Source organism: Corapipo altera, unplaced genomic scaffold (genome assembly GCF_003945725.1).
Source record: "Corapipo altera isolate COAL_440 unplaced genomic scaffold, ASM394572v1 61411, whole genome shotgun sequence".
Taxonomy (NCBI): domain Eukaryota; kingdom Metazoa; phylum Chordata; class Aves; order Passeriformes; family Pipridae; genus Corapipo; species Corapipo altera.
In genome coordinates this window covers 24,365,690-24,384,826 of record NW_020884875.1, presented here as the reverse complement: position 1 = coordinate 24,384,826, position 19,137 = coordinate 24,365,690, and the positions used below count along the sequence as shown (strand labels likewise).

The following is a 19,137-nucleotide window of genomic DNA, read 5'->3' as shown; positions in this document are numbered from 1 at the left end:
TTTCTCTTTCCTCATCACTTTCATTTTTCTTTGCATTCCACCCAGTCAATGCACCTCTTGCATTGACTGTTAGGTGGAATGTAATAAATACATTTGTATCTAGAATCAGTGTCTAAGCCATAAGCTTGCTTTGTAATGCCTTGGCATGCATGTACGATCACCTGGAATTTGTGACTGTTTCTTTCCGGGACATAATGCATGCTACTTCTAACTCCTGAAGCAATTTGAATGTCCGGTTAGATTGAAAATATCTTAAGAGGATCACAAAGGATGGCTATAGGCTGTTTTGTAAAGACAGGCAGGAAAGTAGAGGAGGAGGAGTTGTGCTCTGTGTTAAAGAGAATCATGAACATATAAAAGTTAAATGCAGTGACTATGGAAGCCCTATCAAATGCCTCTGGGTCAAGATCAGAAGGTACATCTCCAACTGGTATCTTAGACTAAGCATCTGCTACTGACCTCCAACCCAAGATGGTAAGGGCAAAGAAGCACCTAAACGGGGTCAAGCAAGTTTTAGATTACAGATACTGGGTCTTATGGGTGACTTCAAGTACCCAGACATTTGTTGGTGGAATAATACAGCAGGTTATATCAGCCATCAAGTTCCTGGGATGCAAAGAGGACTGATTCTTCACACAAACAGTAGATGTGCCCACCAGGAATGAGGGGCTGTTGAACTTGCTACTCACAAAACAAAGAAATCTGCCTTGTAGTATCTCAGTTAGTGATGTCTTTGGCTGCAGTGATCCCTATATTGTGAAGTTTGGGGTCTGCCTGTGCACACTGAAGGTTAGTACAAGGCAAAGTTTTTAGATTTTGGAAGAGCAAACTTCAGCTTGCTCAGAGCTGAACTGGGAGGTAAGCTTCCATTGAGCTAGGGAGTGCTGGGAGTTTTTCCAGACCACTCTCCTGGAAGCAGAAAACCCGTTCATTCTCTATAAAGGGAAGGGAAGTAGGTGGAGAAAGAGACCCCCTTGGCTTAACTGTGACCTTCTGAGTCTGTTCAAAACCAAAAGAGAAGCATACCAGAGATGGAAAAGGGGACAAATACTTGTTGAGAACAAGGGAGTTGCCAGGGAATGCAGAGATGCAGCTAGAAAAGCAAAGACTCAGCTCAAATTGAAATTGGCAAGAGATGTCAGGAACCACAAGAAAGGGTTCTTTGGCTACATAAACAACAAACAACATAAACAATAATAAAAAAACAGAAGGAAAATATTGGCCTGCTGTTAAATAGACAAGTTGAATTAGTCACCAACAATGCTGAAAAGGCAGAGGTTCTCAACACTTCCTTCATCTCTGTTATCACCAGCACTGTTGGGCCTGGGAACAAAAATCCAGGTTGATGCAAACTCAGACCCAGTGTCAATGAGGGAAAAGTTGGTGTGTGAGCTATTACAGAGCTGGATCTGTTCAGCCTCAAGAAAAGAAGGCTGAGGGGAATACTTCCCACCATGTTCCAGTATTTACAGGGTGGTTACGAAGAAGATGGAGACTATTCTTACAAGGAATAACATAGAAAATATGAGAGATAATGGGTTAAAGTTATTCCTGGGGACATTCCAGTTGAACACAAGAGGAAATATTTCACAGTGAGAACAGTCAGCCAATAGAATTATCTCCCCAGAAGTGATGAATTCCCCAACATGAGCATTTTTGAGATTTGGCTTGACAGGATGCTAGGCCATCTTGTCTAGACTGCTTTTGCCAAGAAAGGTTGAACCAGATGATTCTTGAGATCCCTTCCAACCTGGTATTCCATGATTCTATGCTGAGTTAGAACCCAATGTGGAAATTAATGAGGCAATTTGAAAAGTTTCAGTTTGTACAACCAGAAAATTGATTTTTGTAGATTTTACTACAGTATAGTGATTCTTTTAAATCTTTTAATTGAAAATCAGTCATCTCACTGAGCTCTAGGAGGTAAAGATGACATGATGTTATTATGAAAATGATTAAAGAGTTTAACATATCATACTACTGATAAAAAACAGAAATCTGGTTTTATCAAACTCATGCTTGAATTCTTGTTTTCTGCACAGACTGCATCCTCAGCTATTAAAGGTGCTATCCAGCTGGGAATAGGATACACGGTAGGAAACCTTACATCAAAACCAGACAGAGATGTTCTTATGCAAGACTTCTATGTAGTGGAAAGTGTCTTCCTACCAAGGTAAGAACAAGCCTTTTCAATTTATCTTCAATAGAATTTCATAATTAAATTCTTAACTGGATATTTGAATGAGGATTGTTTTCCAGTTCTAACAAAATTATGTTAGAGAAAGTTTAATGTATAGAACTTCTGTTTTTCATGTTGTCATTAAAAATGAAGGTAGGAAGAAAATTGGAAAGGTCACACTTCAACTGAAGGTTTGAGACATCACTTATGGAGAGGGAGATTAATTGTGACATTTTCAATTAAAGGAGCTGTTAATTACAATATGAAGTGATATGTGAATCCAACATTCACATTTGTCTAGTTTCAGTTTAGTTTCTAAAAACTGAGAGTAGTACTTGACATTTTGTTGAGGGGGTTTCAAAATTTATGAAAATTCAAGTCCTGTATTTTAAGTATAATATAATAGTTTATACTACACTATAAAATTCTCTTCAGGACTTTAGTCTGTGACAACACTTAGCTCTTACAAGCTGATTACAGGTTGCGCACCTTTACTGCTTTGCCATCTCAGCTTGTTTCACTGTCAAGGTGATGGTATGGAAATTGTAGCAATAGAATCACACCAATGAGAGAAATCAAAGTCATACTGAGTTTTGGAGTTCAGAAGCTGAAGTACAGTGCCATGTAACTTTGCAAATTACACATGCTAGGAAAGGACAAAGAAGATTTAGGGAAAATGTATTTAATGTATTTCAAAATCAAGATGACTTGCTCTGTTCAGTGTGGTCTGGGTTCTTAGAAGTGCTAAGTACCTTCCTTTCAGTAAAGACATGCTACATATGCAATCTTCCCTGAATTTGGCAAAAACTTCTATGAGTTTTTAAAGTCTTGTTGAGATGCGGTTTGAATGCTACTTCGTAGGCTGTTTCTAATAATTTGTGATCCTTAATAATTACTGGTGTCACTAAAGAAAGTTAACAACATAAAAAATAATTGCAGGCACTTTAAATTTTGATCTTTCCCCAAATTCGATTTCATTTCACTCCTGTTTTTCTTTGAACTGAAATATCCTTAAAGAAAAGAAAATTTATTTTTTATGTAAAATGAAGCTTTTACATTACATACTTTAGTTCCTAGTAGTTGAGTAGTTGTTAACATCTTGTTCTGCTGTTAACAATAGGGTTTTTGCACAGTTTTGTAGCCTTTCTCTTGTAGAATAGGTAAACATAGAGAAGTTAACCATATGCATGTATTTTCATACACTGTAAGCACAAGATTTTGTTTAAAATAATCCAAATTACTGGTGAGAAAGTTGCATATCATGTAACAAGGTTTTTATTGGTGAGAAAAATGTCTGCCTGTGACACTGATGGAGGCTTCTGTAGTTTGCTGTGATTATTACCTTTGTTCATGGAAATTAAATGAAACCTACACACGAAAAATGTTTTATTACATAGCACAGTTTGAGAAAAAAAATCTATTCTCTATCTTTTTAAACATAGTTATAAAGGAACAAGTAAAACAAAATGGTTTGTATGCCATAGCATTGCATATGTCTTCTTTCCTATGAGACTCACATACATGTACATGCCGAAATGAGATTTCCCTGTTTTGTGTTGGTTTTAAGGAAGACCTGGGTGTCCTAGTTAGAACAGCTGGGTCCAGTTCATCACTGGATGGGTGTAACCCAAAACTGTGTATTCTATAGCCTTCCATGCCATTTCCCAGAAACTGTTGTCAATAGACCATTTACACCATCTGCACATAGAGCCTGACTCCTCAGGCTATAAACTAGGTGTTAAGAGGCCTGCGAGATAGGAAGGTGTTTTTGTCCTCACGCCCATTGAGGAACCCCCCCGCCCTGAGGGAAGTACTGAGCATTCCTGCCTGAACTGGAGAATATATAATCTTGGAGTCTTGGGACTTTTTTAACCACTCGTGGGATCCAGAGGAAGACTGCAGATCATCACTCTCAACCAGACTGCAACCACCACTTTTCAACCAGACTGCAACCACCACTTTTCAACCAGACTGCAACCACCACTTTTCAACCAGACTGCAACCACCACTTTTCAACCAGACTGTAACCACCACTTTTCAACCAGACTGCAACCACCACCCTCAACCGGACTGCAATCACCAATCTAGACCGGACTGCAACATCACTCTCACCAACAGGTTTTCCCCTCTCCTTTTACTTTGGACTCAGGGGGCCCAAAGAACACCACTCTGTTCACGCCACAGAGTGCTGGGTTATACATTGGGGTTTTGTAGGTTAAAACCAATTGTTTGTCTGTATAATCGTATTTATTGTATTATTTTATTAAATTGTTATTCTGACTTATAATCTCTCTTTTGAGTTGAGTTCATTTCCCCTGCTGGTTTACCTTTAAACCAGCACATTTTTGACACTGGCTCCTGATAGCAGAGACTCTTGTTTGTCCTGGCAAGATATGGAAGATCCCTTCCTTAATTTCTTCTCTTAGCTTCTGGTGTCCCTCTTCAGTCTTCTCTTCCAGGCTTCGGACATGTTCAGCCAGTTTGGTTTCCACAGATGAGACGTGGGCTCGTAATGGGGTGGTGACAGTGTCTTCATAAATCCTGAGTTTACTGACCAATGCACCCACCTTGTCCTCTCCCTCCCTCCATTGCAGCGTTGCTAAGTAGCGGGAATACGTTTCTGGCCCGAGTCGTGCAAACTTCAACCACATCTGGAATGTGCACTGTACACCATCTGGACTTTTAGGGAATCTTTCATCCTCTGAAAAGATTATCTCCAGTACAGCTAGTTCTCTTAAGCACCGGATACCTTGTTCCATCATGTTCCACTGTCCTTGCTGTACGTGGAGGTCCTCTTACAAAGGTATCTCTCCCTCACACTGGACAACAGTCACCGCCAGAGGCTGAGAGTTTCCTGCCTCCTTCCAATCCCCTGATCGATGACAACATCTCGCTCCCCAAAACACGCCAAGGCAAGCGCTATGTACTGACCATGGTAGAAGGAAGTACTGGATGGCTGGAGACATACCCCGTGCCTCATGCCACTGCCCAGAATACCATCCTGGGCCTCGAAAAACAAGTCCTGTGGCGACACGGCACCCCGGAGAGAATTGAGTCTGATAATGGGACCCATTTCAAGAATGGCCTCGTAGACACCTGGGCCAAAGAGCACGGCATTGAGTGGGTGTATCATATCCCCTACCATGCACCAGCGGCTGGAAAAGTTGAATGGTGCAACGGACTGCTAAAAACCACCTTGGAGGCACTGTGTGGGAAGACTCTCAAACACTGGGAGCTGCATTTAGCAAAGGCCACCTGGTTGGTCAACACCCGAGGCTCCATCAATCGAGCTGGCCCTGCCCAGTCAGAACCTTTGCGTACTGTAGGTGGAGATAAAGTCCCTGTGGTGCATATAAGAGGTATGTTAGGGAAGACTGTTTGGATTAGTCCCACCTCAAGCAAAGGCAAACCCATCTGAGGGATTGTTTTTGCTCAAGGACCTGGTTCCACCTGGTGGGTAATGCAAAAAGATGGGGACACATGTTGTGTACCACAAGGGGACCTATTTTTGAGTGAGAATGGTCTGTAATGTTTCTGTGTGTATATATATATATATATATATATATATGTATATATATATATATGTATATATATATATATATATGTGTATATATATATATGTATATATATACACAATATGTATATATGTATATATACATATATATATATGTATATAGTTTTAAAGGGGTATAGTTTTTAAATGGCGTTAATTTGGGAATGACATGGATGGCATAGAATAAGGGGTGGAAAATGTCCTAGTTAGAACAGCTGGGTCCAGTTCATCACTGGATGGGTGTAACCCAAAACTATGTATTCTATAGCCTTCCATGCCATTTCCCAGAAACTGCTGTCAATAGACTATTTGCACCCTCTGCCTAGAGCAGCCTGACTCCTCAGGCTATAAACTGGGTGTTAAGAGGCCTGCAAGACAAGAAGGTGTTTTTGTCCTCACACCCACTGAGGAACCCCCCCGCCCTGAGGGAAGTACTGAGCATTCCTGCCTGAACTGGAGAATATATAATCTTGGAGTCTTGGGACTTTTTTAACCACTCGTGGGATCCAGAGGAAGACTGCAGATCATCACTCTCAACCAGACTGCAACCACCACTCTCAACCAGACTGCAACCACCACCCTCAACCGGACTGCAATCACCACTCTTGACCAGACTGCAACATCACTCTCACCAACAGGTTTTCCCCTCTCCTTTTACTTTGGACTCAGGGGGCCCAAAGAACACCACTCTGTTCACGCCACAGAGTGCTGGGTTATACATTGGGGTTTTGTAGGTTAAAACCAATTGTTTGTCTGTATAATCGTACTTATTGTATTATTTTATTAAATTGTTATTCTGACTTATAATCTCTCTTTTGAGTTCATTTCCCCTGCTGGTTTACCTTTAAACTAGCACACTGGGAGACATACCTTCTGGCTTAAAATGAAAACAATGACAGAGGGAGTAAGATGATTGCACTAATGTAAAATAGATTAGAAAAGCTTCAGGAATATCTTTCTGGAGAGTTTCCTATAAATAAATAAGTCGTATGAGGAAAACTAGACAAATGAAAGTAATGGTGAGAGCAGCATAGTTTTGGCTTTTTAGTTTGGGTCGAATTTTTTTTTTTTTTGCATAGCTATGTGCTAAGCAGTAGCATATAACATAGTGAGTCATCTTGACTGTGACAAAGAGCCTCTCTATAAAGAGCACTTGTTGACAACATTCTCTGTGAAATAGATGACTATCCATAGCAATCTCTTCAAATCATGACATTTGATTTCTTGTGCTCATGCACAGAAATGTCAAATTTCAAACCCTTGTTATGTCTCATTGTAACATGCACTTTCATTTATCTAAAATACTTTAAACCAAAAGTAGTATTACTGTGCATAAATTGTAATAATTTAGGATTGCACATAATAATACAGGATTCTTTTTTGCTGGTTGAGAGTATTGCGATGTTGAGTGTTTCATAATGGCATTACATGGATTCGTCATGAGTCATATCCATACCTAGCTTCATTAGCCTAGGTAAAAACCTAAGGTTGCATGTTCTTAACAATTAGGGCTGCACTCCCAAAGTGCATCTCAGGTGCTCTTTATTTTTTCCTAGCACAGGACCTAAATGTGATGGCCATATTGTTAAAAGCCATTACTTTAATGACTTTTGGTTTTGTCCTCTTTGGATTGGTATGGGTTGAAAGTAATTAGTTGAAATTAGTTACACTAGCAGGCCAGTGGGGTTAACCTTTACCTGGAAGCATGCCCAAGCAAGCTGAGGTTGGGTAAACTTTTCACAGAGGTTTGCAGCTTAAGGAGAACCTAACAGTGCAGCACGTGTGGTGCTGAAAACAGGTGGTTACCAAGCAAGGAACAATATTTTTCCACTTGCTTTGGGTGCAAATAATTCATCTGCAACTCCAAGCAGGCTATTAGCTGAACAAATTCACAGTAACTCCTCCTCCATCCTCCTCCTATGTTTTCCCTGCCTCTTTTGCGTCTGGCACTGAGGTGAGAAAACAGCTTACAGAGTCATAGGTACACCTGCTTCTTTGACAGCAACAGGAGCACTGTTATGGTGGCAGTTATAAAACAGACCTAAGCTAGTAAAAATGCAATGAAACAGCAGCCTGTGCACCAGCAAGCAAAACAGTGTTATCTCTACCCTTTTACTGTTAGGGGAAAATAGTCAGCAATGTTTATGAATTTTATCAGTTACAGAAGATAGTGTCTGCATACCTCTCTGACCCCAAAATAACCCTCAGCACCACCCATACCTCTGCTTCACTAGCCAGAGCAAAACACTTCCACTGGTGTTCAGAATTCATGAAGGAGGGAGAAAAATGTGAGGGAAAAAAGTAGTCGGGTCAGATCTGAATGTAACTGTTCTGCTTATTGTGGGAGCTACTGATGTAAATCAGGAGTAACTCCATAGATTGAAAGTTGTTCCTGGTCCACAATTACTGTGTAACTGTGCTATATTGGTTAGAGTTTAGCCCAGATTCATTAAGGGGAATGGAAGTGACTTTGAGTGAAGTAGAGATGTCTCTGTACAGTGAGTGGGTTTGAATTGCAAAGGTGCTTGCTTGCATTTGCATACTGTAGTGGTGTGTAGAGTGGAAAAGTGCCCTTGCCGCTTTGTGCTTTACATTGTGTCATTCCTTTCACCCCCTTCTCTTCGATTTCCCAGGAATTTATATAACATATTGCTTTTGCAAACTGAGGTATTATTACTGGTATTACTGCTATAATGAAGTTCATTGAGAACCACTGTCCAGATAGAATTTAAATGGTACTATGCAAATGTGCTCTTAGGACCAAGAAACAAAACCCTGCACTGACCTGGTTGATTCTGAAGATAGCATCTGAAGTCTCTGCCCTGCTCCCTGAATAAGGCAAAACCACAGGAGAAACCACTCCAAGTAACCTGTTTTCTGGTTTTTCAACTCTGCTTCGGAAATCCAGCAATGGAGGTGCTTACATGGTGTTGGGACTGCTGCAGCAGTGACTGGAGTGTTCAGTGGGAAGGTTTTGCATTCTCCATGGGCTGTCTATGCTCTATCCTGTGACTCAGCTGTGTGGAACACATTTGTGCCTCTGGCTTCTTGGCTGGAGCCTGTTCCTGGTGGCACATTTTGCCTCCAACTCAGTTATTTCTGCAATGTGGCTTCAGCACTATATTTCAGCTGTTTGACTCAGCTGTGGCACTGGCTCCTGATAACATGGCCATGGTTAGAAAGGCCCATTGTTCATCTAAAAGCCTAGCTCAGGCCATGGGACTGTGCAGCTGCCTGTAAGGTGGCAGTGTAGACAGCTTGTTAAGCTCTTCCAGCAGAATCACAGAATATGCTGAATTGGAAGGGACCCACAAGGATCATCAAGTACAACTCCTGGCCCTGCACAGGACCACTCCTAAGAGTCACACCATGTGCCTGAGAGTATCATCCAAACACTTCTTGAACTCTGTCAGGCTTGGTGCTGTGACCACTTTCCTGGGGAGCCTGTTCCAGTGCCCAACCACCCTCTGGGTGAAGAACCTTTTGTAATGTCCAATGTAAACCTCTCCTGACACAACTGCAGGCCATTACCTCAGGTCCTGTCACTGGTCACCACACAGAAGAGATCAATGTCTGCCCCTCCTCTTCCCCTCATGAGGAAGATGAAGACTGCACAGAGAAGAGGATGTAATTTCTGTTTGCAAACCAAATATTAGAAATGGGGATACCATGGCAACAAAAGCAGAAACATTCTTGTTATGGGCAAGTCTAATACAATTGGACTCAGCTACTTGAGTTACTGTGAAATTATTGATAAACCTCTCATAACCCTGATACTTGTGTGGTTATGTAGACATACTTAAACTACCTTTAAAGTACTCTAAAATCCTACATTTTACAGTCATTTCCAGTTGGTTGTGAAAGAGTCATATCTTCAACTTTATAAGTAAATGCTTCTGTATTCAGCTTTTACGTGATTGGCTTGACTTGTTTTGTAGGTATCTACTATTCACAGTTCTGTTTCAAAGCTGCCTTGCAGGGAACTGCTTAGGGTAGCATATGGTAACTGTAAGTATAGGAAAACGTACAGTGAGAAACAAGGACTGTATCACTGGACTTTATCCCACAGTATGAAGAAAACCCACACACACCTATTTGTACAGGAAGCTGTAATACCTACTTCCAGCCTGTGGGAAAAGATTGCTTTCCTGAAATTATGTATAGGAAATGAATACACCAAAGCACTACCTGACCTGTCAGTATGTATGTATTTGATACAGTTGCAGAATTGAAACACATTTTGATGAATTATAAAAGAGCAGCTGCTTCCAGGAACAGTGAAACTGAGATTAGATACTCTTAGTTTTTAATGTTAGGAGCATTTAATTTCAGACATTTTATTTTGATTTTAAGATCCAAAAAAAGGTTTGCTTTCACTGAAAGAACTGAGGTGTTCCTCTTTTTCACTCTTTTTGCAATACACACAGGAAAGTATGCATGGGGTGACAAGTACAGCATGACTAATTCTTTTGTTAACAGCTCCATCAGAGCCTATTAACACTGCTCTGTGATGAAGGTTTGCTATCAAGACATGCAGATGGCTTTCTCTGCCCCTTCAGAAGGGTGGGATGTCTCCTGAGTACATTCTACCAGGGTGAGGCCACAACAAAGAAAAGCTGCCAAGAAACGTATCTTAGTGTCTCGTTTAGCAAACTTTTAGAAACCATAGGTTAGCCATTTAAAATGTAATTAGTTTTAGTCCCTTTTTAGTTTGATATTACACCACCTATGCTTTAAATCCACTCTCAGCATTTACGAAGAGACAGGTTAAGATGATACACATACTGTCATTTCTAGGTGTGCTTGATTTAAAAACCAAATAAATTAAAAATTAAGTATTAAAGCAAACTTGCATTTTAAGCTTAATCTCTCTTTATTAGTCTGCCTACCCATCTTTTTCTTTTGTGTGGTCTTACAGCTAAGATTATTAAAATACATCATAAGTTACAATTGCTTCCTAATCTTTCTAAAGCCTGTATGGTTTGTAATAGCTCATACAGAGACTTGAATTTCTCAAGATTGTGAGAATTAGAGCTCATGTTACATGTCTTTATTTTTCCTTTTCTTTGTTTTTCTGGTAGACCTGAGAGGAAGTTTATACCTCCTTTTTCTTTTTTTTAATAGAGTACATTTCTATTGTGTCCAAAGCACCATTTTGCAGATTTAATTTTTTATCAACAGATCATGGGTATTTTTCTTGTTCAACTTCAAAGACTTAATCATCCCCAAAAAACCCCAGACTGAGTAAAAATTGTTTTACCTAGGGCTTTGCACATATACTTTAATCCCACCAAAGTGAAACTGTAAAATGCACCAAGAAAATGTGGGTAGAAACCATGTAATACATTCTTTCAAGAACTAATAGAGTTGGATGTGAATAATTTCTAAATAGGGAAGGGATGTACTTCCATCAAGTGTTCTGTACAGTGGAATCTGTCCTTTTCAGGTAAGAGCAAGGTCATACTCAATTCATGCTTGCCATGTGAACTTCAAATGCATAAGGAATTTAAAGGTTTTCTGTTACTGTAGGAAATTACTGGAAGTGAGGGTGCTTTTTCTGTTAAAGTAGCGGCAAGAAAACATTAAAAACTTCTTTTCAGAGGACTAACCAAGAAATCTTATATTTGTGTCAAGCTTACTTCTTACATTACAGAAGAACTTACTGCTCAGATCATGCACACTGTTCTATTAGGCAATGATGCTGAAACAAATTAATATGTTTAACAGAAACAGGGGTATGATAAAGTACTCTGCAGACCTTAAATAAAAGGTATTTGAAGATGATTTTACAAAGAATAAGGAAACTTGTCTACGCAGTGAAATTGACTGTCATATCTGTAATAAAGTAGGCTTATGTGCCCTAAATAAATGGAATTGCCGTCTCTATAGAAGCTGTTGCAAAATAATTGCTCTGTTTTGCAATAAATCTTCACTTGCTGTGCATTACTGTCCACCTGCAGAACCAACATTGGTCATTTTACTCTATATGCGATGGAGTAAATCTGCAATTAAATTAAATCTGCAATTATGAAATGGATTGCACCCTTGCATTATCACAGCGAACCTCCTATCTTCATTTCAACTTGATTGAATTCAGACTTGGTGAAGTTCCAGTGACAGTATGTTCTGGTATAGTAAGGACATGTAATCTTATTTGTTGACATGCTTTCACAGGAGAAACTCTGGGTTATGGCTGCAGGAAACAGATTTATAAAGTATTTAGTACTGAAAGGTGAGACCTTTCAATTTAGTTTAGGTGATTAGGATTCCCTAACAATTATGCGATGCTTCAGTAGAGAACACTCTGTTCTGTTCTTGTCTACATCTTACAACAATTAAATATGTTTACAAGTATGCTCCCAGGGTCCCAGTGTAGCTGAGGATCCCCTGTGGCATACACATATTGCACAAAAATTCAGTGAATTGCAACCATTTATATAAAACTTAATGTCAGACAAGTCTGGCAGTGTTCTGAGTAGCTGAAAGACCTTATAAGAAAAAGCATTAGTCAATCTTAACTGTAAAGAAAAATTACAATCTTTAGCCTAGTACCCTACTGATTTCCATTTTTTTGGCTCTATAATGGAACAATAAAACACATGTGGATTTGATTTTAATACCGTGGAGTTGTAATACAGTACACTATAAAGTGATCAGAGGAAATCATGAGGCCTAGGCAGCCTTCACTAGCTGTTAACTGTATGGTTTAACACTCCAAAAAGCGGCAGTATTGTAATGTCCTTGAATGTATCATTGATCATCCACAACTATCTTTTTATATGTGAATTCCAGGCAGAAATCTGGGGTTTTTTTCCCCTTCTTTTATCTCCTGTTCAAGAGTTTAAAGTCTATACATTTCTAGAGCCTCAGAAAGCTTGTTCATCTGCTGTCACTTTACAGCAGTTGGGTTTTGTGGGGTTGTAGCAGTATGTGTGCAAGGGCAGCTAGGTGGGTTGGGTAGGCTTCTGCCATCAAATTCTTATTAATGAAAGGTGACAAGTTCATATGACAAGTATTAATTGTACAGGATGAAAGCTCTTAAATTCCTTCATGATATTTAATTTAGTCTTTTTTCAGGAATGTTTCTTAGAGTTTATCACTTTTCATATCTGTGTGAATTCATAGCTTTTTTTTCTTTCTGTTTAGTATACTTTGGATATTCTTATTGCCAAGTGCAAAGGTGCATGCTGCATTTCTGAATAATTTAATTAGAGTAAATGAGTAAAGAAGTGCTGGAAAAGCTGATTTCAGCTACTGTGTGAAGTCTTGGATTTTGTATTTATCTATTTATCAAATCACTTGGAGACTGACCAAACTTTGTTTTAAAGGTGTTGTTATTTGTGTTGAAGTCATGGTGTAGGACTTTTCTGCTTAAAAGCCTTCTCTTAATTTAAGAGAAATCATCATAAATTAATCCACAGGCAGGTTTGGGCATTTTTTTCTCTAGCAGCATTTTGCTTCATTTTCTTTATCTTAAATGTAGTATTCATCTCAAGACTGCAGCCTAAAAATACAGTAAGGTGGTAAATATAAGACAAAGAAAAGAGTTAAGGAGAATGGGTGACAAACAGGATGGCTAGAAGCCATCGTGAAGCAGGAAAGCTGTGACATAGTCACCATCATGGAAATGTGGTGGGATGACTCACATGACTAGAGTGCTGCAATGGATGGCTTCAAGCTCTTCAGAAGGGACAGGTGAGGAAGGAGAGGGAGTGGGATGGCTCTGTACGTTAGGGAGTCTTTTGACTGTATAGAGCTCAAGGATAGTGACAATAAAGTTGAATGCCTGTGGGTAAGAAACAGGGGGAAGGCTAACAGGGCAGACATCTGGTGGGAGTCCATTATAGACCACCCAACCAGGATGAAGGGGTGGATGAATTATTCTATAAGTGACTGGCTGATGTTTCATGATCATCAGCTCTTATTCTTGTGGGAGACTTTAACCTGCCACATGTCTGCTGGCAACTCAACAGAGCAGAGGCTGTCTAGGAGGTTCCTGGAGTGTGTGGAAGATAATGCGGCTGGTGAGCGAGCCTGCCAGGGGTGGTGCCCCACTAGACCTTCTGTTTACAAACAGAGAAGGGCTGGTGATAGATGTGGTGGTTGGAGCCATTTTGGGCAGAGCGACTGTGAAATGATAGTTTTCAATACTCCATAAAGTAAAAAAGGAGGTCAACAAAACCTTAACCTTGGGCTTCTGGAGAGCAGTCTTTGGCCTGTTCAGGATGCTGGTTCAGAAAGCCCCTTTGGAGGCAGGCCTTAAAAACAAAGGGACCCAGGAAGGCTGAACATTTTTTAAGAAAGAAGGTGCAGGAGCAGGCTGTCCCTATGCGCTGAAAGACGAGCTGGTGGGCAAGAAGACTGGCCTGGCTGAGCAGAAAGCTTTCACAAGAACTCAGGGTAAAAAAAGAGGGTGTAGGATCTTTGGAATAAGAGACAGACAACTCAGCATGTGTTTAAGGATGTTGTTAGGTAATGCAGAAAGAAAATTAGACAGGCAAAAGCTTAATCTGGCCACTTCTACAAATGATAATAAAAAATGTTTTTATAAATATATCAATAGCAAAAGGAGGGGCAAGGAAAACCTCCATTCTTTATTGGATGTGGCAGGGAATATAGTCACCAAAGACAAGAAAAATGCTGAGGTACTTAATGCATTCTTTGCCTCAGTCTTCAACAGACAGACCTATTATCCTCAGAGCAACCAGCCCCCTGAGGTGGTAGACAGGGACAGGGAGCAGAACGGACCCCCTGCAAACCATGAGAAAGTAATTAGTGACCTGCTGAGCCACTTAGATGCTCACAAGTCTATGGGACTGGATGGGATAGAAGGGTACTGAGGTACTGAGGGAGCTGGTGGAAGAGCTCAGCAAGTCACTCTCCATTATCTCCATCTAACCAGGGATGTCCTAGATTACTGGAGGTTGGCCTATGTGACACCCATCCACAAGAAGGGCTAGAAGAAGGATCTGGGGAACTACAGGCCTCTCAGCCTGACCTTGGTTCTCAGCAAGGTTTTGGAACAGATCATCTTGAGTGCCATCACATGGCACATACAGAACAACCAAGGCATCAGACCCAGCCAGCACAGGTTTAGGAAAGGCTGGTCCTGCATGACCAACCTGATCTCCTTTTATGATCAGGTGACCTGCCTGGTGGATGAGGGGAAGGCTGTGGATGTGGTCTACCTAGACTTCAGCAAAGCCTTTGACACTGTCTCCCATACCATACTTCTGAAAAAACTGGCAGCCTATGGCTTGGACAGGGGCACTCTCTGCTTGGTTAAGAACTGGATGGATCGATGGGCCCAGAGAGTGGTGGTGAACAAGGGGATCGAGTCTACCATTAGCACATTTGCAGATGACACCAAGTTGGGCACAAGTGCCAATCTACTGGAGGGTAGGAAAGCTCTGTGGATGGATCTGGACAGGCTGGATCAATGAGCCAAGATCAGTGGCATGAGGTTCAACGAAACCAAGTGCTGAGTCCTACACTTATGCCACAACAATCCCATGCAGCACTACAGGCTGGGGACAGATGGCTGGGAAGTGGCCCAGTGGAAAAGGACCTGGGGGTACTGGTCAACAGCTGCTGAACATGAGCCAGCAGTGTGCCCAGGTGGCCAAGAAGGCCAATGGCATCCTGGTCTGTATCAGGAACCGTGTGGCCAGCAGGACCCGGGAAGTGATTCTTGCCCTCTACTCAGCACTGGTGAGGCCACACTTTGAGGGCTGTGTCCAGTTCTGGGCCCCTCTGTTCAGGAAGGATATTGAGGTGCTGGAGCAGGTCCAGAGAAGAGCAGCAAGGCTGGTGAAGGGTCTGGAGCACAAGTCCCATTAGAAATGACTGAGGGAGCTGGGATTGTTTAGTCTGGAGAAAAGGAGAATCTGGAGAGACTTTTGCGTTCTCTACAACTCCCTGAAAGGAGGCTGTAGCCACGTGGGGGTTGTCCTCTCCTCCCAGACAGCTAGTGATAGGAAAAGAGGACAGTCTCAAGCTGTGCCAGGGGAGGTTTTGTTGGACATTAGGAAGAATTTCTTCACAAGTGATCAAATGTTGGAATGGGCTTCCCAGAGAGGTGGTGAAGTTATCATCCCTGGTGGTGTTTAAGGAAAGACCGGATGTGGCACTTAGTGCCATGGTCCAGTTGACAAGATGGTGTTTGTTTATAGGTTGGACTCAATGTTCTCAGAGGTCTTTTCCAACCTAATTGATTCTCTGTGATTCTGTGTTAGGCTACAATTGTATTATTATTTTTTTTCCCTATAAGAAAGACTCTCTTCCAGGCCGGTCACCCTAGTAATCTTTGCCTGTGCCTATTCTACTTCAAATCTGTATCTTGCATGTAACTACATACCATTTTCTGTAATTCCTCCAAAGGCTGTGTACTGTATGTTCCTGTTTGATCAGCTGAGAATGTAAGCTAGCACACGTGCTGGTTTAGATTGAGGTGGGGTAAAAAACATGACATAACAGGTAGAAAATCACACTGTGATCAGCAAACCAGAGTTGCTTCCCAATTTGGTCTGTGTTAGCAAGAAAGAGTAAAGTCTGATGCTGAGGATGCCATTTCATACATAAGGCTGAAACAATCACTGTTTGGTGGCATCAAAAAACATACATAATCCTGCTTCCTTCCCACTGCTCTCTCTGCACTGTTCTACCCTCTGTGTTGGTTCTTAGTCCTCGTCCTTAGTATCAGTCTGAATCACTTGCAAGGCAATTCAAGTGACCAGGCTGGTGTAAAGCTGTTTCATTGCATTGACTTCCAAACTTTTTGCAAGAGCTTATGTGAGGTGAGGGTGACCCTTCCTGCTATTAGACTGGCTTGCCTAGAGACTTATCAGAAATTGCAGCTTTAGTTTAAACATGATCTTTATGCAAATGCATACAGGTGGTGAAAATAATTTCCTTTAAGGAGAGAAAAAGGAATTTGCTGGTAGCCTGTCTGTCACAGACATTTCTTATACAGTGATTAATGGTAATAGGGAGATTTATCTGCATTTATGACTCCTTTCGCAGAAGGCAAATGGTCAAGTTAGGCAGTTTTACTGCAAAACTATCTGCTAAAAATTGCTCAGTAATTTGGTTCCATTTATTTTTGTTTTTGTTTTCAGTGAAGGGAGCAATCTCACCCCTGCTCATCATTACCCTGACTTCAGATTTAAGACGTATGCACCTCTTGCCTTCCGCTATTTCAGAGAACTTTTTGGTATCAAGCCTGATGATTATTTGGTAAGAACTTGCAGTTTTCCTTTGAGTTACAAGTTATTATAAGTATGCTAGCTTCATAGTGACAGAAAAGGGTGCTTAAAGTGTGCCTAAATAAGTAGTAAATTTTGTATGTGAAGGAGTTTACAACTAGTGAATATTTTTAGTGATGTAGAAAAATTCTTTGTCTTTGAGACAATTTACATTAAAAACCTACTTTATCAATTGACTAGATTAACTTCCGTATCATTCAGGTAACTTTTTCTAGAGAAGTTACAATCAGTACTTGTGGACTTCTATTAATTCAGTTCTAAGAAATTACTCTTATGTTATCTGTGCTACTTATTAACTTCATTACAAAAGTGATGTCTGCATGTGTTCCTGTCTAGCCTTGAGAAATGTGGATGGCAGACTAAAAATTAAGCATTTATAGTATCTCCTTTTTTCTCTCTATTTTTTTTATAATTTGAAGACTTATTCTTTCACAGTATTCAGTGGTTTACATGAGAAAAAAGGTGATGTATTTGCTGCCATTGTAAAAGCAAGCTTTACTTGCTGGAACCACTTTGTACACTGCCTGGAGAAATATCCACTATTTTACTTCTCCTGTAGTTCTGCTTTTGGAAGGGTAGTGTGAAAGCAAAGAGCTTGTTTTCTAGATGTTTGCCCCATGTTTAATTTGTCTCATGGTGGATGACCTAACAAATCAGTCACAATACAAATTAGCACTTTTACATGTCAGAGTTTTATTGTTCATTTTTTTGAATGAGTTTTTAAATCTTTTTGTTCTGTTATTGATAACTGCTTCTGTAAAACCAAATTATTTTGAAAGGGCTTGAATGAATAAAAAAGAAAAATTGAATAAAGTGTGCTGAAACATTACTTAAAATACTACTAAATATTTAACTTTTGTTGTGTTCAAGTGCATTATAACATTTTTGAGTTCTTTTCTTTTATAGACAATAAGCCTAAAAGCAAAACTTAACTGGTTTTGCTTTTATTTAGGTTGAATATGGATTTCCTATTTTAATTGTTTAGTAGTATGTATGGATTTTGTATTACTAGTCTTCATGACCATAGTTCTATATAAAAACAGATAATTCCTTTGAGTTATAAATGGCAGTAGCAAGGAAATACAGTTGGAGTTTTATAAATCATAGAATCATAGAATGGCTTGGGTTAGGAGGGACATAAAGAGCACCTAGTTCGTACCCTCACGCTGTGGGCAGGAATACCTTCCACTAGACCAGACTGATCAAAGCCCCTCCAGCCTGGTCTTGAACACTTCCAGGGATGGGACATCCACAACTTCTCTAGGCCACATGTTCCAGTGCTTCACCACCCTCACAGTGAAGAATTTCTTCCTTGTGTCTGCTTTAAAACTACTCCAGGTGGGATCTCACCACAGCAGAGTAGAGGGGAAGAAGCACATCCCTCTACCTGCTGGTCACAGTTCTTTTGATGAAGCCCAGGATGCTGTTGGCTTTCTGGGCTGCATGTGTACACTGACAGGAGAGCTGCTTTCAATCCATTCTTCTCTCAGCATGTGCTTGTGATCAGGATTTCCACAACCCAACTGCAGGACCTTGCACTTGGCCTCATTGAACTTCATGAGATTTGCACAGGCCCACTCTCAAGGCTGTCACAGTTCCTCTGGATGGCATCCCTTCCTTCCAGTGTGTGAGCCACACCACTCAGCTTGGTGATGTTAGCAAACTTGCTGAGGGCGCACTTGTCCATGTGACCAACAAAGATGTTAAACACCACCAGTCCGAAAACCAATCCTTGAGGAATGCCACTTGTCACTGGACAACAAGCCATTGACCAGAACTCTTTGAGTGCAACCAGTTCCTTACCCACTGAGTGGTCTGTCCATCAAATAAATCTATGCCTCTCCACTTTAGAGACAAGGATGTCTTGTGTGACAGTAGTGTCATTATGTAATATGTTGTTTATCTCTTTTTATGGACTTGGCAAAAGATGAAGTATGAGGGCTGTGTTGCCACCTGCTAAAAAGACTCTGCTTCCTAGATTAAAGCTGTTATCACCTGCAACTTCTTTTCCATTTAAGGAAGCCTTTGCAGTAACAGAAGTTAAATATTACAGAAAGACTGCTTGCTGTGAAAAAGCGATTTGTGACACTCAGTTGCACAGCAAAAGACATAAGTGGTATGTGATAAGTGGTAAGTGATAG

At 40.6% G+C, this 19,137-nt stretch overlaps 1 protein-coding gene across 6 annotated transcripts in view; it reads left to right on the top strand.

Moving 5' to 3' along the window:
• Positions 1 to 19,137, top strand: part of PIP5K1B (phosphatidylinositol-4-phosphate 5-kinase type 1 beta) — a 105,177-nt gene that overhangs the window by 39,117 nt on the left and 46,923 nt on the right. For all 6 annotated transcript variants that reach the window (XM_027634842.1, XM_027634844.1, XM_027634838.1 and 3 more), the window contains 2 exons: positions 2,043 to 2,173; positions 16,850 to 16,967. In XM_027634842.1, the coding sequence (XP_027490643.1) occupies positions 2,043 to 2,173; positions 16,850 to 16,967 (249 nt within the window). The remainder of the gene's footprint in view (positions 1 to 2,042; positions 2,174 to 16,849; positions 16,968 to 19,137) is intronic.